Here is a 22,815-nt window from a genome sequence, read left to right on the forward strand (position 1 = left end):
TAATTATTGGGAAATGCATGGAAAAGACATTGAATGATAAAGCGGGGAGATTGATGTCTCTGTATTGACTGACATGCATGGCATTCCCTTTTGAAAAAGCAATGGAAGTCAATGTAAAGTTATATGTAATCCAATGTAATATAAAGAAGATTATGATGATAATAAAAATTAAAAAAATTAAAATTAAAATTAAAAAAAAAAATCGGCCCTGGGAGGACCAGCAGATGGCATAGTGGCTTGAACTCCAGGTGCGTGTGTGTGCATGTCTAAGATCCCAGGAGAAGAATGAAATAGAAGGGACTGCAGCATGGCCATCTCCCTAGGGGGTGATTTCTCACTTTCCCTCTCATTGTCTGTGGCCTCCCTCACCCCACCCAAGCTCACAAGCTCACATGCCCTAAGGCCAAAAAACAAAACAAAACAAAACAAAACACCTCCCCTGGGAAAACAATGAGGGGCCACTAGGAGCCAAGGAGCTTTACCTCGACTTTGTGCACGAAGTCCAGTGTAAAGGGGAAAATCCCCTTGGGATGTCTCCCGGGCAACTGGAAGCCCAATTTCAATTTAATTAACCTCTTTATCTTTCCACCCTCCACTTCTATTTTGGTTAATGGTTGTGCCAGTGTTTTTCCAACTTTTTTGACAGTTTCCCACTATAAGAAACACAAATGAACATCATGCCCCGTCATATATGTGCACACGTGTACAACAGGAAAACAAATTTCACAAAACAGCATTCCCCCAGGACATGTGGTGCCTGTTCGCATTCCCTAGTCTATTTCATTTTTAAAAGCTAGTTATGGGAACCAGCAGTTGGCATAATAGCTGTGTCACTGGACTCCCATGTAGTCGACTGAGGTTCGAGTCCCAGACCTGGTGGCTTAAACTCACACAGGGCACATGTGCATGCGTGCCCAAGATCCCGAGAGGAGAATGGAAGAGAAGGGGTTGCGGCGTGGCTATCCCCCCTGGGGGGTGATCTCTCACTTTCTGTCTCTCTGTCTCTCTCTGTCTTTCTGGCGAGTGCACATCCCCTATAGCAAAAACCTCTCATAATAAAAGCTAGCTATGGCCAAGGAATTGCTCCGCAGCCCACTAAAGACCTGCAGCCAACACCGTGGAGGCCCCTGAGTTGCACTCTGAGAGCTATGCACTACACCGCCTCAGGGGTCTTTGGGTGCCACAGGTAGCTTCCCGAGGGCTTGTTGGTTTTGCTTCTGCGTGTATTTCCTAAATATGGCCTGCACCCTGGCCGTTGTCCTCTCTCCCCTGGAAGATTTCAACAGTGGCATGTTGTTTAAATGTCACTGGGTGTTTTACATGTACTGACTCACTTAACCCACGCAGCAATCTAAGAGGGGTGTTATTATCTTTATTCCCACCTCACAGATGAGAAAACCATGGCCCAGAGAGGTTAAGGCACTTGCCCAACTAGCGAGTGGCAGAGAAGAGGTTTGGTTCCGGTTGTGTGTCCCCAGACCCGCCCCTCACCCACCCACTGCTTCTCCAAAAAGCCAACTTGCCCTCCTGCCTCTCCCTTCTCTTGCTGCTATGCAATTAAAATTCTATCCCCCAGATGACCATCTGCCCTGATCCCACCTCTTTGAAGCCCCCTGGAGCCGGCCCCCCATTGCTTTCAGCATGTGGCCCATACGGGAGACCTGTAACTGGCCCACCTGGACCCTGCCCTCTGCAGACTCCTCCCTGTACCCACTCCCTGCTCTCTGGTCCGCACTGCTTCTTCCATGCTTCTATGCCTTTGCCACGCTGGCACCCATGCTCTGGATGCCCTTCCCAACAAGGCCCAGCTTGCTTGGCTCACTTCTCTGTAGTTTCCCTCGAGTCTCCGTGGTCCCCAGGTACACCGACTGTGCCTGCCCTAACCATAGAACCTAGCATCCAGTTCGAGCTACTTGCTTTCTGCCTGCCTCTCCGCCTGTATGCACGCTCCCAAGAGCAGGGACCCTGCATCAGTCTTCTCCTGTCCTAGGCCATGGCCTGGCTCTGGGACCTCAGGCATGAAGGCTATGGAAATGAACCTCTGAGAAGCCCTCCTGGCAAGTGCACAGCCCCGCAGGCCAGCCAACACTCTCACACCTACTGTGGGTCCCCGCCGGGGCCTTCTAGGCAGACAGGGCAGATTAGGACCCCATTTCAGAGATGGGGAAGCTGAGGCCCAGTGAGGTCCACAACCTTGATCCAGGCCCACTGCTACCACAGGCACTGTCGGGACTAAGATCTCTTTAGCCCTCCTGACTGGGCTCTCCCAGGCTGTGCTCATGCTCGAGCACAGAGGGGACTCTGCTAGGACAGGAAGCAAGCAGCAGGAAGGCAACGTACCTGGCCAGCCAGCTCTCCCTGCAGTGCCTCCAGCTTCTCCTGGGCCCAGAGCGAGGCGCTCCTCTCCTGGACCACTCGGGCGCTCAACTGGTCCACCTTCTGGAGGAGTTTCCTCTCTGACAGCTCCAGCTCCTGAATCCTGCAGCAACGGAAGCAGGAAGGCGCCTGCTCAGGGTGTAGTAAGTATGGCCTGGTGTGTGCGTGCACTTATTTCCTTCATGAGAGGGAAAGATAGGCACCTCTGACAGGGCCATCATACGCCAAGCCCTCACAGCCCTGAGCCAGCCAGGGACACCCACACTCCCCAGGGATACCCGGGACATGCACCTGGAACCAGGAACCCTCACATGCCTCCTGCATCACACGGCACCACCCCCACTGCTTGGGCCACCCGGCTGGGCCGGCCTCAGGTTTCCACAGACAGCAGGGCCAATCTTTTTTCTTCCTTCTGCCATGTTAATGTTCTGACAAAATTATATCATGTAAATCTTTCGTACCTATCTTTTTTTTGTTTTTTTGGAAAGTTTTTGCTATAGATAGGGTGTGTGCGCAGACCAGAAAGACAGAGAGACAGAAAGTGAGAAATCACCCCTCAGGGGGATGGCCATGCCGCAATCCCTTCTCCTCCACTCTCCTCTCAGGATTTTGGGCACGCACACACACTCGCCTGGCGTGAGTTTAAGCCACCAGGTCCGGGACGCGAACCGCAGTCAACTACATGGGAGTCTAGCAACATAGCCATTATGACAACTGCTGCTCCCTTTTGTACCTATCTTTTAAAAAAAAAAAGATCTACAGTATTTCAGAGAGATCACTGGACTAAGGCCCCATGTAACATAAATCTTAAGAGGGTCTCAATGCTGAACCAATAACCTACCAACAAGAGTGACTGGGCCTGTGCCGTTTAGGCTCTGAGCATTGCTGGAATAATTCCTCACAGCATCTCCAGCCTTTGGGGAGATTCACCACCCCTACTTCACACAGAAGAAAACCAAGGATCAGAGAGATCAGGTAATTTGCTCAAGGCTACGCAGCACTGTAGAGTCCAAACTGTCTGGCTTCCAAACTCATGCTTTTATTGCCTCCCCTTTTAGATCTTCTATGGCTTGAGCGTGTTTTCCCCAAAACTCGAGTGTAAAATTTTGGTGAGCCACTGTGAAGGTTTTAAAAGGGTGGGAACTTCGTCCGACTGTAGGATGGAGACATGAGGCTCTCAGGAAGTGAGGAGGATTAGGTAAGGAAATTGGGTTGCGCTTCCCCACCTGAATCCTGGTGGGTTCATAAGGAGAGCGAGTGAGACCAGAGCGGAGACCCATGGACCCAGACACGCTCGCTGCTGCCCTCAGCCACGCTGGCATGCAGCTGGCAGACCCTCGCCAGGTGCCAGCATCATGCTCAGCCTCTAAAACCGCCAGCCACGAACCTCTATTCTCCTACATTACCCAGACGTGGCTATTCCTGTTACTAGCGACAGAAAAGACTAGAACTGCTGCCGTCTTATGATTCTCTTCTAAGGAAAAGATTGGCATTCAGGAAAAGCTTTCTGCAACTAAAAATGTAATGTCGGTAGTATTTATATTCCCAAGCGAGAATCTGAAAGTAGCTTCACTAACAGGCATGGCTAAGCCCCCAAAGGCTTTGTATTGTCCTAGGAGACACTGAGGCTGTGTCACAAGCAAATGCCACACCCGGAACAGAGGTCCCACTGCAGCTTTGGGGAGGAGATACAGCAAGATGGAGGAAGGAAGTCTGAAGGGCAGGCCTGGCTCCTGGTCCTGCTGGGAGAGGAGGTGCCGAAAGACCTGCCTGTCTTCTGCTGGGCTCGGTTCCCAAGTTCTCTAAGGTGCCAACGTTCCCTGTGTGTCCACGTGAGAGGAGTGTGCATGGCCTCCGTGGACAAGCTCTGCACACCCTCGCGCTTTTTCCAGGGGACGGCTCATACACGGCAGACTCTTCCCCCGCGGGTGAAGACCTAGCTTTGCCTCCTGGCTCTGCCATTCACTGACCCTGTGACCTTAACTGGGCCAGTTGATCACTGTGACCCCCACTGTCTTTATGTAAAGAGAGGTAATTGTACCTCGCTCAGAAGTACAATTGTTTGTGAAAATTAAATGAAATGACTATTAATAATAAGGACAAGAGAGACCCTGTCCAAAAAAAAAAATCCTTTCTCCCTCCCCTTCTGTCCTCTGTCTCTCACTCCCCCTCCCCCTCACTAATAAATAAATAAATAGGAGACGAGTTCCCTCTCCTAGTTCAGTTTTCAGGTGATAGAAGGGGGATGCAGCAGGTGGCATGGTCGTTAAGGGCTCTGGACTCCCACATGGTCAACTGTGGTTTGAGTTCTCTGTGTGTGTGTATCTCTCTGGAAATATTAAAATAAATAATAATAAATAAAGTTAAGTAAAATACTTCTTTTAAAAAAAAAAGTGACGGAAGGGCATGTCCCTTCTGTGTGAATTATAATCATGTTTTTGGAACTGAACCAGAGGAGCGGCCCTGGGTGAATCATTCAGAGAGGCAGGCTGAGAGCCTCCTGATTGGCATACAATGTGGTGAGATCGAAAAGGGAAGGAAAAAGCCTGTCTTTTTGGTTTCTGAGACCAGTCAACGACACTAAATATGACTAATCTCACTTTGGCAGGCTGTATCATGGTCCCCAGATAGCCCCTGACCTGTCGGAATGTTATCTAACATGCAGAGAGACTGCTGATATGGTTAAGGATGGTAAGAAGAGGAGAGCATTTGTATTAGCCAGGTGGTCTCTAACTGCAATCTCAAGTAGTGTCCTTAGAGAGAGATGGAGGGAGAGTTATAGAGATGGCCATGAAGCAAGATGCTGGCTTCAAAGATGGAGAAAGGGCCAGGAGCCAAGGACCATGGCTCTTGAAGCTAGAAAAGACAAGGAAGTCGATCCCCCTACACCCTCTGGAGAGAGCATGGCCCTCCCGACACTTGATTTTTAACCCAGCGAGACTGATTTCCAACTTCTCCCCTCCAGAACGGAGAGACAATCAGTTGTGTTGTTTAAACCACCAGGTTGTGATCATTTGTTACAGCAGCCACAGGAAACGAAGACACTCACACAAACATGAAATAGTGAAGTAACCTTTTCAACTGACCGAACTAAGAACATATTTTCAAAATGTTAGCATACAGTGTTGTAAAGAGCACTATGACATTAAGAGACTCTGTCAGGGCCCCAGGATATATTGGTTCATAATGGCTGCAGTAACCATTCTGGACCAGGCTGCCTGGGTTCAAGTCCCAGCTGCCCCACAGAGCTGGCTGGGGGTCCATGGACAAGTTACTTATCTGCCCAGTGTCTTAATTTCCCCATCTGTACTAACACTTCATTTTCAGTACAGTTTAAGGATTAACTGTTAGTATTTGTTAAACATGGAAGCAATGGCTGGCACCAAGCAGATGCTCAGTAAGTGCTTAGCTACTATTAATTGTGTCGCATTTGGATTGGAAACATATATGCAAAAATAATCATGTTATGAAGATGGAAGTGGAACTTTCTTCCTCAAATTTCTAACACTATTACATTATTTGTTTAAAGAATTATTTTATTTAGCTTTATTCATTCATTTTTCTTCTTAAATTTGACCAGAGAAGGACAGAATGAGAAAGAGAGAGAGAGAGAGAAAGTGAGAAAGTAAGCTGCCAGGTCCAGGACTTGAACCACAGTCAGCCATGTGGGATTCCAACACCCTTAACCACCACACCACCACTGGCCCCTGTTGCATTATTTTTATGACAAATACTTTAAAAGTTTAGCTTTTCAATTGAAGTGAATCTGATGCGGACCTCCAGCCTTTCATTATACCCTGCTTGGACCAAACTGTTGTGCAATGAGCCTGACGTCTGTATTCAGAGTCCTGCTCAGACCCTGACTTCAGCTCTTAATGACTCTGGACACTATAGTTCATCCTTTCAGCTCCAGTTTCCTCATCTGTAAGAGGAGATATCATTCTATGCATTATAGGGTCAAGGTAGGCAAAATGAAGCCAGGGTAGGAGAGCCGTACCCCGTCCTCAGAGAGCACAGAGGACACAAGCCCACAGGCTCCCGCCATAGAGGACCTGCCCTGTACTGCTCGGCTGCCCCTGGGACCCTCGTCTCTCCCTCACACAGACGAGGTCTCCTTTGGGAGGCGCCTTACCCAGCTTCTCCAGGCCAGTAGACCTTCTAGTTTCTGTTGCGTTTTAAAACTATTTATTTAATTTTATGCATCATTATTATAATTTTTTCAATTTGACCAGAGAGAGAAAAAAAGAGAAAGTGAGAAAGCAAACCTCCAGGTCCAGGATCTGAACTGAGGTGGGCCATGTGGGAGTCTAGTGCCTTAACCACTATGTCGCCTGCCTTACCCAACCTTCTATTTTATTGTCAGTCTTTCTGGAGGAAGATTTGAATGTGTAACCAAGATTGCGCACACTGCTAGTCTCTTAGGGTTGAGGTCCTGAGTGCCCCAGTGGGGCATGCCCTTAGTCTGGGACTTCTGGCCTCCAGAACCGTGAGGAAGTAAGTTTCCGTGAATTTCTCTGTCTGTAGTACGTTGGAATGGCAGCCCTAGCAGACTAACACAATGTAGTGCGTGAGTCTGGAGGGTAAATGCAGGTTGCTGAAGGAATGAATGAATGGGTGGATGGATGGACAATCACATAGGTTAGCAAAAGAATTATGATTTGTGAATTTCTTCACGTGCAAAGTTTTACCAGGAGAAGAAAGAAGTAAACCACATGTAAATATGCATTTAATGGTTTGCCTTTATTGAAACGAAGGCAAATACAAGAAAATAGGAAAGTTCCACAAAAATCCAAGGCACTTGGTTGCTGGGCTATTAGTAAACCCATAGAATTGACTCTGGCCATAACCGTCCCGCACTTCCACTCTGGGTTTCTCCTCATGTATGTAAGACCACCTCATTTTGCCTAGTCGAGGTATCAGTAAACAGCAGGAAAGAGCAAGGACTTTGGAGAAAGACCTGCACTCCAATGCCCCACGTTGGGTCCACATCTGTTCCACAGGAAAGCAGAGCCCGCACCAGGGAGCTCAGCAGAGAGACGCATGGAGCACCCACTACAAAGACGCAGGAGCTCACAGGCCAGGCGAGATGACAGGCAGCACAGATGAGCAGCTAGCGAAAGGTCCTTCTGCCTCTGGGGAGATGGTGTCACTAGGGCCCAGGAGCCAGGCCGCCCAGCATGATCTTGGACCACAGAAGAAGCTGAGAGTTTGTCTGCGTTACAGTCACAATTAGAGATGGCACCCAGAGTTCAAGAAAGGGCCAAACACTGGTTGTACCTTCTGGCCTGCTTCAGTTGGAGCCTCTCTCAAAGGAGACTCCTTCCCTGTAAGGGAGAGACAAAGAGTCCCAAGGGTACCATGAGCAATGGAGAAGAGCCTGGGGTGGGGCCACCCTGGAGGAGGCCTCTTTGGCCTGGGTTCCTCCCATTGGCTGGACCCCAGTGGAAGCCAGTGAGCAGAGGAGTCTGGAAACCTCATGGCAATCCAGAAGGCATGGGAAAGACAGGGAGAGCTGAGGCAGATGACTGCTGCGGGCAGGTCAGGTACCACTGGTGAGCCCGTTTCCTCAGCTCAGAGATAACTCGGCACACACGGTCACACAGTAATGATGCCCTGGGACTTGTCAGTTCACACAAAGAGATGGAATCGGCACATCTACCTGCTCCTCAGCCCAGATTCCGACGTCACGTGCTTGTCCACAGCGGCCAGCAACTTCTGCTCGGAACACTCCAGCTGTTTTCTGAGTGTCCCCGTGTCCACATCTGGGCCACTGGCTGCTTCCTCCGGAAGACATCCCTGCTCCTCACTGCAATCGTCCATGTCCCGGAATATCCAGGACGTGTCGATCTTCACATCAACGTTCATTATATCAAACCCATCACCACCGGGGACTCTGACAACATAGCTGAAGCTTTTTTCAGTCTGTCCTTCAGCCGTTGACGCCATCTCTAAGGATTTCATGGGTCAAGACTTAATAAAGTAAGTGAATTTCTAACATTGGCTTCCTGGAGATTTCATGGTGGTGGTTGTGCCTTCAGACTGCTCAGGAAAATATCCTTTGAGGAGGGCAAGAACAGGTGGATTATTCATGAGTGGGGGACTTGGGTTTCATTTGCACAAACGTCATACAATATGAATGAATGCCTCTCGTTTTACAAGTCAGCATGCCAGAACTCACCCAAAGCAAGAAAAGGCTGCAGAAAAATCACTTGGAATTAAATGCTTAATAATGAGTACAAAGAAGGAAAATAAGATTTCCAGACAGGACTGGTAACCAGAATATCGTAAGGTCTCAGTAGTTAGTACATGAAAGGTTTTCACCAGGACCTGAATGGATTCCTTTTCCTCTCTGAGCCTGGCAAGCTCTATTAACATCAAGGCCCCAGAGCGTGTTAGATAAAGGGGACGAAGGGGAGGGGTACTATGCGCTGGGTACTGGCCATGCTTGGAGTTCGCCCACGCCCTGCCTAGCCCCGTTGTCCTGGAGAGGTGACCCTACAAGGTGGGCATCCGCATGACCATCTTGCAGATGGTAAAATGGGGCTCTAAAAGGTGAAAGAGCTTGTCCAGGTCCCACAGATGAAATGAAAAGTGGCAGAAACAGGATTCAAATCTGGGTCACACTCCCTAACTGGGGTGTTCAGTTAGGGAACTGTAGGGGATTGGTTCCAGGAAACCTCGCCACCCCCACCCAAGGATATCGAAATTCTGAGGATGCTCAAATCCTTTATGTAAAATGGAGGAGTACCGTCAGCCCCGCATCATGGGTGCAGTCAACTGCAGCTTCTAGCACAGGAGACACAATAGGTGTGGACTACGATGGGAGAAAGGGTGTCCTCTGGGAGCCCAAGGGTGGGAGAGGGTACTCTGAGCCGAAGAGGTCATAGGAGGGCTGAGGAGCCACAGCAAGCTTAGGGGGATAGGGGACTCCTCTGGGAGGAGGGATCCTTGGACCACAGCCTTGCAGCAGAGGCAGGACAGGTGAAGGGAATGGAATGGCCTGGCTTTGGCTAGCCCAGTGGACACACAGGAGGAGGAAGTGAGGATCAAAGACTGAAGGTGGGTTGGGGCCATATTCGTGCAGGTGCTCAAGGGCTTTGGCATCTCCCTGTGGGTAACAGAGAGTCACTGGAGTACAAATGCTTGGTCACATGTCACTCTGAGGATGGAGCACTCCAGGGTGTATCGGGGCAAACACAGAGCAGCCAGCCGTGTGTGAGGAGGCAGTTACAGCAGGCTAGGCCTGATGCAGAACAGATAAGAGCACATTGAGTTGGAGGGCCAGATGGTGGCACAGTGGTAATGTAACCAGACCAGCGTGGGATGGTCCCGGGTTCACTTCCCGGGGATTTCTTGTACATACCAAGCACACATAGCGATCTGGGGCTGGGACAGACCACGGCATGAGGACCCTGTTGGGGATGCTGGCTCCCTTTCTTTCCCTCTCTCAAGAAACAAAAATCTTTTCAAAAGAAAAGGCTTAGTTAACCTTACTGAAAATAATGGAAGAGGCTTTCCTCTCCCTTTCTTATTGCTTTTACTTTAGAAAATGTGTTCTTTCTTCATCACTTTGAAATGTAGGTAAATCCCTTTTAAAGCTAAATAAGCCTTGGGCTAGCAGGTGGCATGGTGGTTAAGGCGCTGGGCTCGTACATAGTCAACCATGGTTCAAGTCCTGGACCCGGTAGCTTGATAATTCACACCAGGCATGTGTGTGCATGCCCAAAAGCCTGAGAGCAGGGATTGCAGTGTGTCCACCTCTTATGGGGGGGATGATTTCTCGCTTTCTGTTTCTGTCTTTCCAGCAAGCACACATGCCCTATAGCAAAAATCTCTCTAAAAATATAATAAAAAAGCTAAATCAGTCTTTGCTAGCCTTATGACCCAGCAATGTCCTTTTCTTTTTATCTCCCCCCCACCATATGTCTTCTTGAAGGACCTGGAAGCCATATCTTCAGAATGTAAACCCCAGGAAAACAGAGCCCTCGTGGCCTCGTGGGAGGCTAAGAGCCTAACTTTGGCAGGGTCTGGGTTCCAAAACTACCTCGTTAGAAAGAAGTTTGTTTTCTCCTTTAATGAAACAGGTGAACAAACGCAGGGTCACCCAGTGACCAAGTGGATGGACTGAGGCTTCACCGTGTGACAGTGTGCCATCGCTCTCTCACTGGGGGACGAGCGACTGTCCTGAGATGGCACGTGACGGCTGTCTGTTCCGTACAGGAAGGGCGGGCTTTCCTCTGGTCCGCGATGTCGTCAGACGTCGCCTGCGATGCACCCCGCATCCCGGTTTAATGCGTATGTAACAGTGTTTTCCCCCTCTTCTACTCTCGTGGAGAGGTTTTCTGAGCTGAAACTTTGCTCTTACGCACAGGTCCCCCACAGTGGCCAAGAGAGGTTATGGAGACAAGAAGCAGGCAGAAGCGACAGGATGCGGATTGGGCCTAAGGGGTAGAGTGAAGCAGCTCAGAGCCCAGGGACTAGGTCAGACTGCCAGGGTTCGAATCTTGTCTCCACTGCTTCTCAAGATGAATTACTTAACTTCTCATAAAAAGTGGCGTGGGGGTATGAGAGGTCGAGAGCTGTGGAGGAATAGTGAGCTGGTCTCTGCAAAGCACTGAGCAGAGTTCCGGGCACACCCTACTGCACTACGACGCCACTTGGTGGTGGGCAGAGGAACTACCGTGCAGTCCCGGCCATGCAGTCTGCTGTGTTAGACTGTGTCCGCCTGCACTGCTGGACACGGTCATGTGATCATAGCACGTGATCAGCCCCTGGCAGAACAAGACCAGCAGCCAGTCCCCTGCCCATGCCCGGCCCGGCTGTGGTGCGAACTCCCCGTGCTCTCGGCGTGGTGCCTGGCCCTGTGAGTCCCCAGAAACACCAGCCATGAGGCGCGGAGCAGGAAGACTGACAGCTAAATGCAGCAGAGACCAACTGTAACCGTCTGGGGGCTGGCCAAGGAGAAAGCCGATCTCTAGCCCGTTCCTGGGGAGCAGCCCCGAGAGGAGGTGCTTCCTTCCTCCTTCTCTGGGATAGGCAGATGGGCATTTCAAGTCCTGTCGGATAAGTAACCAAGACTCTGGAATGGGGAAGATGAAAAGGAAATGGCCTATCACTAATTCCGGGGGGTGCTGAGGACGGGACCTGACTGTAGGCCCCCCAGTCTCTCCCAAGGTGGCAGGAGGGAAATAGATTGACCTGGAGTGGCTGTAAGGACAGGCCCCTATGCCCTTATACCCCGAGGTGGAGGCTGGTCCTTGGAAGGACAGCGCCATGGCCAGAGCAAGGCACTGCCGTCCCCATTTCAGATGAAACCGAAGCCCCGGAGAGACAGAGAAGGGAGAGGAGGAGGGTGGCTGCCATCCAAAGACTGCAACAGAGCTGGCATCTGGGGCATAACTTAGGGGCTGCGGAAGCCCCAACCAGTTCTTAGACAACTTGAGCATGAAAACAGGCCCCACATTGGCTGGTTTGGGATTTCCGCCAAACTTGGCAGGCCCCCAGCAGGTTCTGGTTAAATGTGAGAAAATGCACATCAGAGCCGCTATTGTGTGTTGTGTACCGGGCGTGTCGGGCAGGGCGTGTCGGGCAGGATGGAGGAGTTACTGCTCATACATGGCGGGCTGCACTGTGAGAGGGCAAGAGCTGTGGAGGAATAAATGAGCTGGCCACCGCAAGCACTGAGCAGAGTTCCCGGCACGCCAGGAACCAGGCAGACATGGGTTCTGGGAGGTGAGGGAGGAGCAGGAGCCCGGACCCGACACCAGGGGAGGCTGGGAACGCGAGAAGCAAGGGTGTCGGGGGAGGGAAGGAAGAAGTCCACGCAGAGGATGCAGAAGCTCGAGCTCAGGCGTGGCATGCCACTGTCGGGGTAAACCACAGCCCCAGCCCCGACTCGTGCTCCCGCCGTGACCTCAGCACCATGCTGGGAGAACCTGGGGCTGGTAGACGAGCAAACCCTAAGTGTGTCAGCTCAGAGCACGTCTGCCTTTGCACATGACACCGAGTGCAACTCAGCGAAACACAGCCATGACCCCAAAGAGAAGTGGCATCCAGCGAGAGGGCCCTTACCCCTTGTAGCTCCTGGGAGGCAACTCTCCCGACCCGGCCAGGACTTCAATATGGTACGACTGGAAGTCCCGAGTCCCGGGAACCCCCCAGCCCTGAGCAGTGCGTGGCTCGTCACACTGTTAGCTGGTCTCCTTGGCCTCCGATGCCAGAAAAGCCATGACAGAGCACAGTTCTAGCCTCTGGCTTGTGCTCCCCAACCTCTCACTGACTACCACTGTCCTACAGGGCACTGAGGTGTAGGGCTGGGAAGAGGGAAACCCACGTAGGTGACCCCACAGGCCAGGTCTGTGCCAGCAGCTTCCAGGGGCTCATGTAAGCCTCCCAGGAGATCCGTGGGGGGCTGGGTCCAGGCTGGCCCGCTCTCCTTTCTGCTTGAGAGATTGGTTAAGCGTGGGTCCAGTAAGCTTGTAACTCTGCTCTCTGGCAATCACACGTTACCAGGCAACGACGGTAACAGACACCCTGCTGATGGGCCTCACCTGGACAGAGGGCTATGGGCGAAGCAGCAGGCACCTGGTGGCCGCCAAAGTGCTAAGGCTCCCTGAGTGCCGCGGCTCTTCCTGTCACTAGGAGGGGCCTGGAAGCCATGCCTGGGACTGTTCTAGAAATGCTGGTTCCTACTGGGGACTTCAAGCTTCTAAGCTCTGTACCTGCTGATGTGCACCTTGTTCCCTGGCCCCTCGAGGCCTCCGGGTTGGGCCAGAGGAAAGGGGTCCTGGTCCCTGATCAGTATGGACTGGTATGGACTTGGCAGGATGACTCCCACTGAGACCAGTGGGGGCCGTGCCTCCTGCCAGCAGCCACCTGAGCATCGCGGTGGCCTGTGGGAGTCTTGCAGGTCTGACTGTCTGGCCTGCCCCACAGAAGACCCCTTGCGAGCTGTCGTACGGGAATTATTCCCCTGCTCCTCTGAGCGGCAGGCATAGCCCCTGTGTCTGCAGAGGGGCGTCACCCGGCAAGGCTGCTCTGTGCTTTCTGGCCCCAGAGAAAGCAGGTGTGTCTTTGCTTTCACCCCGCCGTGACCCCACACTCCTGTCGCTGCCTTGGCGGCTCGGCTGCCTGTTTTCTCAAGCAAAGGCATCAGTTCGTTCATATCTGGTCGCTGAGTGTTGATAGGTCCCGGTGGCTGGGGTGCTGGGTGCTTTGGGTTTGGATTTTAAAAGAGGGTGGGTGCTTCTCAGCTGTCCAGTGCGGTCTGCTGAAAGTGCCCCGATTTTTGCTTTGGTGGGAACAGCGCCCCGTCTGGCTGGGTTCCTTTGGTGCACTGCACCATCCTTTTCCACCCTTGGGTCTGGCCTCCGGAGCACTCCCAGCTCCTCGGGTTCCCTCCCCAGTGGGCTCCCTCAGGGCCTGGATTCACATTCCAGTTTCCTCTCAAGGTTCTTCTCACTGAAAGGCAAGCTTGCTCCTCTGTCCCGTAAACACAGGGCAATGAGTCCAGCTGGCCAGCAAGCCGTCGGGCCCCATCCTGCCTTCCACAGGGTCTTCGCACAGACACGGCCATGGGCCTGGCACTCACACCTTCTGTCTCTTGCAGTCCCTTCTTATTCCAGACGTCTTCCCTTCAAACGCTGGGAGAGGACGAGCAGGCGCTTTCTTTCCGAGATGCCCCATCTACCCACCTAGAATAACATAAGAACAGCGACCAGAGGGAACTTGGCTCCAGGAATTTCCTCCTGGGCCAACCGTCACCAGCTGGGGTCTGGTTTTCCTGCGATGAAACGGAGCGTCCGCTCCATCATTCTCCACGCCGACGGCTCTCCGCGCTCCACGGGCCTGGCCAGCCTGGAGCAGGACGAAGGGAGCTCTTCCTTCCGCAGTCCGTGCTCCTCCCTGCCCTGAGAAGGCCATGCTCTGGACTTCTGCCACACCCTTGGAAACCTGAAGACCCTGGGCTCCGGGAGGACCCGCCCCTGCTGGGTGAGGCTCCAGACAGCCGTGGAATTCAGCTGCTCATAGATTTGGGGGTTTTGCCAACCTGGACTGGAATCGGGGCTCAGGGCACAGGGATATTTGCGAGTCGTGCCAGCAGATTCTGCAAAGAACACAGCACAGTTTGTGGAGATCTATGTACACAGGGCAGAGACAGCGTCTGTGTCCCTCCCGGCATGTGCGTCGTGGCTGGGCGAGGCATGTGTGTGGCGACAGCAGGTGACCTGTCCCCAGCGGTGCGGGGGCTCTCCAATCCCTCGGTTTCTGTAATCGCACTTGGTTCCCTGGCATTTAGGCCTCAGCCCCAGGGCTCTTGAAGGGCCACAGCTGGAACACGGATGTGGCTCCAAGTTTGACAACACCCATGGTCCCTGCAGAGTCCTCACAGCTTAGGCTGGCTGGGACCAGCCATGGATCCAAAAGGCTTCCCCTTAAAGCTGTTGTCAAATATACGAATTCTCTGGACCTTGAATAGCTTGTTTTGCTGTTGGATTTTGGTTTGAGTGGGGTTGGGGTTGCCATAGGGACTCAGTTTATTCCATACCTTCTTTTCTTATCCTGTAAGATTGAAAATAATGTGAAATAACAAGAACCAAGGATGACAACAGTAGAGGAGCCCCTGGCTCCTTGCCCCACACTCCTGCCCCATCACTGACCTGAAATCTCCAGCTAAGCCCCCTGAGGGACCTCCCAAAAGTGCAGGGAGAGGGCTGCAGGGTCCCCATGGTCTCCCTCCAGTCCCCAGCCCAGCCCCTATGGCTGCCTCAGCTCTGTGAGACGGGGCTTATAGCTTGTCCTCTGGACCCAGACGTCCCTTTACTTATTACACACACGCTGAATGGGCATCTACCATGTGCCCAGCGCTGTCCCGGGTGCTGGGATATGGAAGGTATCAAACCAAAGCCCTTGTGAGTGGGGCAGCTTGAAGGTCATCCTTGGGCAGGGCCCGCTGTCAGCTCAGCCCAAGGGGTGCAGGCAGTCCATGGGCATGGCTCATGGGGCCTGGCCTGGGCTCTGAACTTTAGAGCTGAGGGGTCCTGCAGACCCAGCCCTGAGATGGACAGTCAGAACAGGGAAGATGTGAATGGACACGGGGCCAAAGAGGAACTCAGGGGGAGCTCCAGGTCACCCAGGGGCCGGGGTCAGAGCAGGACCAGCTGCCGGGATGCTTCATCCTGAGGTCCCTGGACGTAGCAGGGCATCAGAACCAGGCTGCGGTCAAGGGGCGGAGGGAAGGGTGATGGCAGGGAGCTGGGTGGCTTTTGCACAGGCTCCATGGACATTCTGCACGGAAGTCAGTCTGGCCTTGTGAGCCTCTTGCCCTCAAGCCCCTGCTCCTGCAGACCCCTGGCCCTGAAGTCACCCACGCTGACCCCTACGGAAGAGTTTCTGGTCTACAGGGGAACCGAAAGCACCAGGGACTGAAGCGACACGGGAGAAAATAATGGAATGGAACAGAAGCCCCCAGGGTGTACTCCCAGGGCAGCTCCTTATTCACGTGGGCTCTCCTGATCTTCCTCCAGGGCTGGGACTTGCCAGGAACCCCATGGTGGCCCGGACCCGAGGAGCCAGAGGACTGAGGAATCTAGCACAAGGCCACCTTCCCTGACACTTCATGACTCAGGGGATGTTATAGTCAGGAGTGGGGACAATGGACAATCTTCCATTGTCAGGAAATCACTACTTTTCTCAGTGAAAAAGAAAGGATACCAACCCGAGTTCTTGGCTCACTGCAGTCATCAAGGCCACAGAATAAACGCTAGTGAGAAAAACAAAAAAAGGAACAAAAACTATAAAATAAGACCAAAATAAAATGAGGAAAAGAAAAGAAACGAAAAAAGAAGAGAAAAGAAAAGAAAAGAGATGTAAGATATGTAATGTGGAATCCAATGACAGCATTTTACAAGAACGATGACACTGGGCTTGGGTTCAGAAAGGAAAACAGGAACCAGGCTCGGCAACAGATTCCACCTACAAACTCTTCTCCTGGCACCCCTGACCTATGATGCCCTGAGAGGGTTATTCTCCATATGCCCCAACATCCGGCAACTCGAATGGGGGGTTAGAGCGTGGACCAGGGTGTCCTGCTGCTGAGATGTGGCTGTCTTATGGCTGCTGGGCAGGGCCACACGGAGGAGGGCCTTTGATGGTCAGGGCTGGTGGCTGCCGCCAGGAGACCAGGGCATGGTCTGCATGTCCATTCTCATGGAAAATTTCACCCAAGGTCCCCTGGCCCAAGCAGACAAACAGAACCTCCCCCTTACCGTCCCTGCCAGGGTTCTCTCTTCTAAGAGATTCAGTATTTAAATCCCTTGTTGGGGCCAGCAGGTGGAGTAGCCGCTACGTTGCTGGACTCCCACGTGGCCACCATGGTTCACGTCCCTGACAGCTTGAAACCCAACGCCAGGTGCCACCAGGCACGGCCAGGCGCCACCAGGCACTGCCAGGCGCCACCAGGCACTGCCAGGCGCACGTGCATGCATGCCTTAGATCCCAGAAGGAAAACATGGGAGAAAGGACTGCAGTGCGGTCATCCCCCATGGGGGTGATTTCTCACATTCCCTCTCACTGTCTCTCCTCTGTCTCTGTCTCTCTCTTTTCCCCTCTTTCTCTCTCTCCCTCTTTCCAGCCAGCACACATGCCCTAAGGCAAAAACCTCTAAAAATATTTTTAAAATAAAACTTTTGTTTAGCAGGAAAAAAAATAAATTATTTGATTGGTTTACTTTTAAAAGAAAAAAAATAGGAAAAAAATTACCTTAAAGGAAAGAAAAATTACACAGGTCACTTTGAAGGTAGAATTTATTTTTCTTAACCTATTCGTGACTTCCTTTTCAAATATGAAATTGCTGATGATCAGGTGAAACATATCTGAAAACCACCTGGGGCTTTTGAAAATAATTCTCTGGTGTTTCGTTTTTTGGTTTTTGTCCCCCTCCAAAAAAACACAAGGCAATAGTTTTCTTGTATTATTGACTAAAGAAAGTAGAACTCAAACAGCCACCAACTCCTACACAAGTTTTAGACTCACTGGAAGTAAACGCCCAAGGCGTCTTCAGAATCATCCCCCTTTATTTTCCGTATGGGGAAACTGAGGCCTGGGGAGGGGGAAGAAATTGCCAACACCACCCAGTAGGGTGTGGCAGGGGAGTCTCTGGGCACTGGCAGAGAGACCAAATAGCCATTGATAATGTGGCTGGGGTCAGTTCTGTAAAAAAAAAAAAATTCCAGACAAACCAAATTCTAACAACCCATTTGAACAAAAACGAGCAGTTTCCCAGAATAGCTGCCAGGGAACTCCAGGGCGCCTCCTGGTCACATGGTATTTACTGCTGGAAAGGGAGTGACACGTGCAGGAAAGCGGAAGTGAGCCCCAACGTGGAGGTGAGGGAGTGAGGCGGAGAAAGCCCTGGGCTGCTCACAGCTGGATGGCCGGCTGCACCCACAGCCTAACCGGGTGAGCTTCCTGCGGGTGACGAGTGTGGCTAGTGCGACTCGTTGTAACTTAGCAACGCGCCAAGGAAACGGTCTAACGTGTGCGGTTTTGGTTTGCCCATAGGAACCCAGGGGTGAGAGTGCAGCGGCCGTTCCGGGCTGAAATAGTTTGGGTTAACAATTTCATTTCATCGTTCCCACCATCCCAGGCCAATTGTGGCCGCAGGTGCCACGTCGGCCTCCTGGAATATGTTTGCTTCTACCAGCCCAGCCAAGCCTCCATCCTTAACAATCCCACCCGCTCTGAACACCACACGTTGCAACTCCCTTCTGTGACAAACGAACACAGACCAATCCACAAGTATTTGCTTTGAAAAGAAAAGAGTGAGAAAGAGCGAGGAAGATAATCCAGACATTTCCCAGCTCTTCCGCTGAGATATACACTGAAAACACACCCAGCGTTAGTTCGCGTGAGTGCCTGCCCTACTTGATTTCAACATTTTAATCATCAGGGACAATTGTGGCCATGTGTGACCCCTTTTCTGTCATGTCTGGCTTTGTAACCTATGATGCCTGCGAGGTGGGAAGGTAGGAGAGCCAGCGAGGGTGGCCCGCCTGCCTGCCTGGGCCTTGGGCTAAGCATGTCCGCAGCCTTGGTCTAGGTCAATCCTACAGTCGCCTAGAGACAGAGCAGCATTCCCTGCAGCCCATGTAAGCACTAGGGCCTGGAGCAGAGGGACCATGTCCCCAGGACCTCGGGGCCCAACAGGGGCAAAGCCAGAGCGGAGCCCAGACACATCTGTCTGCAAGGCCAGCTTATCTCCCAAGAAATTCTTAAACGGAATTAGACTTGCTATCCTGCTGCGTTCTCAAAATTGCATTTAGAGGTGGGGGAATGGGCATCTGGCAGCTGGGATCCTAAAAATCAGTGAAAACTGGCAACTGCAGGAGGGGCTGAGCCCGGTCTGCGCCGCTCCTCCAGCCGTGACTCCCTGCTGCCCCCCTGAGGACACCACTGGTTGTGCTGCCAGTGAGGCCGTTGGGGCTCCTAACGAGGAGGATGGAAGGTGACTTAACCTGCTTGAAAGCAGACTCTCAGGAGAGAAGGGACAGGACATCTCTAAAATTGACATGGAAACTTGAGAGCTGCCCTATCTCTCAGGACATTGTGTGTGATTCCCTCCAGTAGGGAGGGCTATCGTCAGCCATTCTGTTTACAGTTACCCACCTACTCATTCCACGGGCACTTGGCGACGCCCTGTTCCTAGGCAAGCTATGCTGGGGGAGGAGGCGAGTACAACTGGCTCCCTGTTTTCAAGGAAGCCCTGGCCACCCGGCGGATGTGCAGGGAGGGACATGAGCCATGAAAAGGCTGCTTCTCACACAGCCTCCTGAACAAGCCTCATCTCTGGCCGGAACAACCGATGTCACAGGGGAGCCATGGCAACCCTGGAGACACAGGGTCCCTGCCCAATCTCCATTTCCTGATCCATCATGCCCATGACTGTAGAGAGATGCGAGTAGGTGGAAAATGCCTAACAGGCCAGTCTCCCTTCCTTCTGGGAGGGGAGAGACTGTCTCCAGGAACACAGAACCCACTTAAAGTGAATGAGTCCACAGGAGATAACCAATGTCCATGGGTGGGCGATGTCCCCGGCCTAGTGACAGTCTGCCCTGGCTTATCTCCTGAGAAAAAGGATCTCCTCACCCTTCCCAGTGAGGGGGTATCAGAGGGTGAACACGCCCGCACACACACACGGCCCCAGGTTGCAGGATTTCCGACCGCCACCGAGGGTCTTACCAGAAAGGTACCTGAACGGGGCACTGTTTCCTAGAGGCGCTGCCTTGGGGGAGGAGCCGACTGGGGCAGGGGGTGCGGGAGACTGGCGGGGGGGAGAAGAGATCCCGAGCTACCGTCCCAGGGAAGGGAAGCAGTGGGCAGTCCGAGCTTACCTTTTCCTCCAGTTCCTTTAGGTGCCTTTTCTGAAGTTCGAGTTTGTCCTCCAGTTCTCGAATTCTCTGCGATACATCAAGTGACATGTCAGGAGAAGCAGGTCTCTAGGTTCATAGTCTTATTGTTTTAAAGTCATGGTGCAGCGTGGACACAGCGAGGGATAAAGACGAAGTGGGCAGCTCGATGACCGTCTATGTGCACATGCTTACGGCATCACCCCAACCGGAGACGGAGACTCTCCCGAACCCCAGAAGGCCCCCCTTCCTCCTCAGCCCATACTCCCCAACGAACCCTGTTCTGATTGCTCTCATAAAGATGGGCTTCGCCTGTCCTGAAGGCCACAGACATCGGGCCATACGCTGGACACTCTTAAGACAGGATGTCTTGGACACCCAGCAGTGGCGTGTTTGTGATGCAACTGGGTCCACGTGGGAAAGACCTGGGTTCACACGTGTGTGTGCCAGGTGCTGCCTCTCTCTCTCCTCTCTCTCTCTCTCTCTCACTCACACGCACACACACACACACACACACACACACAGAAGAAATGTGCACACTTAAAGAAAATAAATAGGGGCCAGACAGTGGCTCAGAGGTGAGATGCAAAGCCCTGCGAGGCTGACCCACATGGGAAGGTGCTCGTGGGAGCCCGGAGATCCCCCTGATACACTGGGCACCACATGCTCACGATCCCGGGCTGGCTAGAGCTGGCTGGGTCACAGGATCAAGACCCTGCTGGTGTCGTCTCTCTGTCTCTCTCTTTCTGTCTCTCTCAGAGGGGGAATAAATAAATAAATTTAAAAGTAAATAAAATGAAATGAAATGCAAACGTCAAGGCCAATCACAGCAGTGCAGTGGTGACAACACTCCATGACGCCGCAGCTATACAGGAAGGTGTCAGGTCCGTGTCCCAAGGTCTCCCGCACACGTCAGGTGCTCAGACCCATGATCCTGGCTGGCTGATGCTAGGGATGGACTGTGGGGGGAGCACTCTGTCGGGGGTGCCTGTGTGGGTTTCTCACTGTCTCTCTCATAGAAAAAATGAATTTAAAAACTGTGTGTGTGTGTGTGTGTGTGTGTGTGTGTATGTGTGTGTGTGTGTGTGTGTAAACATCAGGACTGGAACAAAGGATGCAGGTACCCTAGGCATGGTAATAAAAAATCAGGGAATTGGGACCAGCAGTTAGCGTAATGGCTATGTCGCTGGACTCCCATGTAGTAGACCAGGGTTTGTGTACCGGACCCAGTGGCTTAAACTCACACTGGGCGTGTGTGCGTGCGTGCCCAAGATCCCGAGAGGAGAATGGAGGAGAAGGGATTGTGGCGCGGCCATCCCCCCGGGGGGTGATTTCTCGCTTTCTGTCTCTCTGTCTCTGTCTATCTGGCGAGTACATGCGCCCTATAGCAAAAACCTCTAAAAAAAAAAAAAAAAGAAAAGAAAAAAAAAAGACCTGAGTCTGGGAAATATTACAGATCACGTATTTGTCCAGGGTTCACTTACTGAGCCCAAGAGCCCAGGAGCCCAGGTGGGGAGGGTGCTGCTGTAGCCACCCCCACCCCCACCCCCGTTACATCCCCACACTCTCTGGAATCTCACTCGCCACTGAGATGACCAACCATCCCAGTTCACCCAGGACTTTCCTGGTTCTAACACTAAGAGTTTCCAGCCCCAGGAAAAGCATCAATCTCAGGCACACTGGAACAGCAGGTCACTTTTCCTGGTACTGCACCTGCTAAGGTCCCCGACGGACACCCACCCTCCCCGGGTGGCTCATCTGTCACTAGACAAGTTGCACAACCTCTTTGCTTTGGTCACTGCTGGGCTCCAGCACCTAGAATGGTGCTTGGTACTACGACATTAGAAAAATTAAAAACAGGGACCAGCAGTTGGCGTAATGGCTGGGTCACTGGACTCCCATGTAGTTGACTGTGGTTCAAGTCCTGGACCTGGTGGCTTAAACTCACGCCGGACGCATGTGCATGCGTGCTCAAGATCCCGAGAGGAGAATGGAGGAGAAGGGATTGTGGCATGGCCATCCCCCCTGGAGGGTGATTTCTCGCTTTCTGTCTCTCTGTCTCTGTCTTTCTGGCGAGCGCACGTGCCCTATAGCAAAAACCTCTCCAAAAAAAGAAAAGAAAAATTAAACATGAATTAGTGGCGTGATGTCATGCAGGGGACTCTGAGCGGTAGGCGGTAGGCGGTGCAGTTAGCAGCGTCTGAGAAGTCGGGATGGGAGACTGAGCTGCCTGGACCTGGTCTGGCCACCGGGAGCCAGTGAGAGACTTCGGGTGTAGGAAGGCTTCTGTGGAGAGAGGGTACTGCAGCTGGTTGTTGCACCAGCAGGTGTCTCTGCAGGCCAATTAGTCTAGGAAATAAAGCAACTTCACTGGCGCCTCGGGGAGGGACAGGACGAAGAATTTACCGGACCACTGAACTCCAGCCTCGACTGGAGTCGAATGTCGCTGTCGGGAAAGGTGCTGTCGCCAGTGGATTTTTCCCACAGCTTCTTCCCGTTAGTTAATAGGGCTTGACAATCCAAATGCTAGTGGGGACTGGGCAGGTGACATCACTGCAGTCCTCGGCCAGAGACGCAGCAGTCCACGGGCAACAAGGAGGGTCTGACCATTCCAGGGCACGTGGCCAGGGCCGGGGCAGAGGCGGGGCTTGTCGTGCTGTGCTGTGTTGCAGTGCTGTGCCGCGCAGCGCCATGTTCTGGTTTGTGCCGTCGGGGCGGGTGTGGTGTCATGCTGCCTCCTGCCACTCTTGTCATGTCGTGGCGTGTGCAGTGTCGTGCTGTCTCCTGCCACGCTGTGGCGTGTCACAGTGTGTGCGGTGTCACGCTGTTCCGTGTCATGCTGTGGTATGCCGTGTTGCACTGTGTCTTGTGCTATGTCATGCTACTTGTGCCATGCTGTGCAATGTCACGCCCTGCCGTGTCGACCCGTGCTGTCGTGTCAGGTCACGTGGTGTGTCTGCTCCAGGCACAGGGCGCAGCAGAGAACAAGCCCCGCCCCTGAGAGCTTGCCCTCTAGTGGGGGACACCGCCAGAC

At 52.6% G+C, this 22,815-nt stretch overlaps 1 protein-coding gene across 1 annotated transcript in view; it reads right to left on the reverse strand.

Moving 5' to 3' along the window:
* Positions 1 to 20,276, reverse strand: part of CUNH4orf50 (chromosome unknown C4orf50 homolog) — a 72,185-nt gene extending 51,909 nt beyond the window's left edge. Inside the window, exons 1-5 of the mRNA XM_027766206.1 lie at positions 19,767 to 20,276; positions 16,094 to 16,169; positions 12,927 to 14,937; positions 8,036 to 8,432; positions 2,341 to 2,479 (exon numbers count right to left, since the gene is read on the reverse strand). Coding sequence (XP_027622007.1) covers positions 2,341 to 2,479; positions 8,036 to 8,337 — 441 coding nt within the window. The 5' untranslated portion in view covers positions 8,338 to 8,432; positions 12,927 to 14,937; positions 16,094 to 16,169; positions 19,767 to 20,276. The remainder of the gene's footprint in view (positions 1 to 2,340; positions 2,480 to 8,035; positions 8,433 to 12,926; positions 14,938 to 16,093; positions 16,170 to 19,766) is intronic.
* Between the last annotated feature and the right edge of the window lie 2,539 nt (positions 20,277 to 22,815).

The sequence above is a fragment of the Tupaia chinensis genome, unplaced genomic scaffold (assembly GCF_000334495.1).
Source record: "Tupaia chinensis unplaced genomic scaffold, TupChi_1.0 Scaffold141490_1, whole genome shotgun sequence".
In the NCBI taxonomy this organism is placed as follows: domain Eukaryota; kingdom Metazoa; phylum Chordata; class Mammalia; order Scandentia; family Tupaiidae; genus Tupaia; species Tupaia belangeri.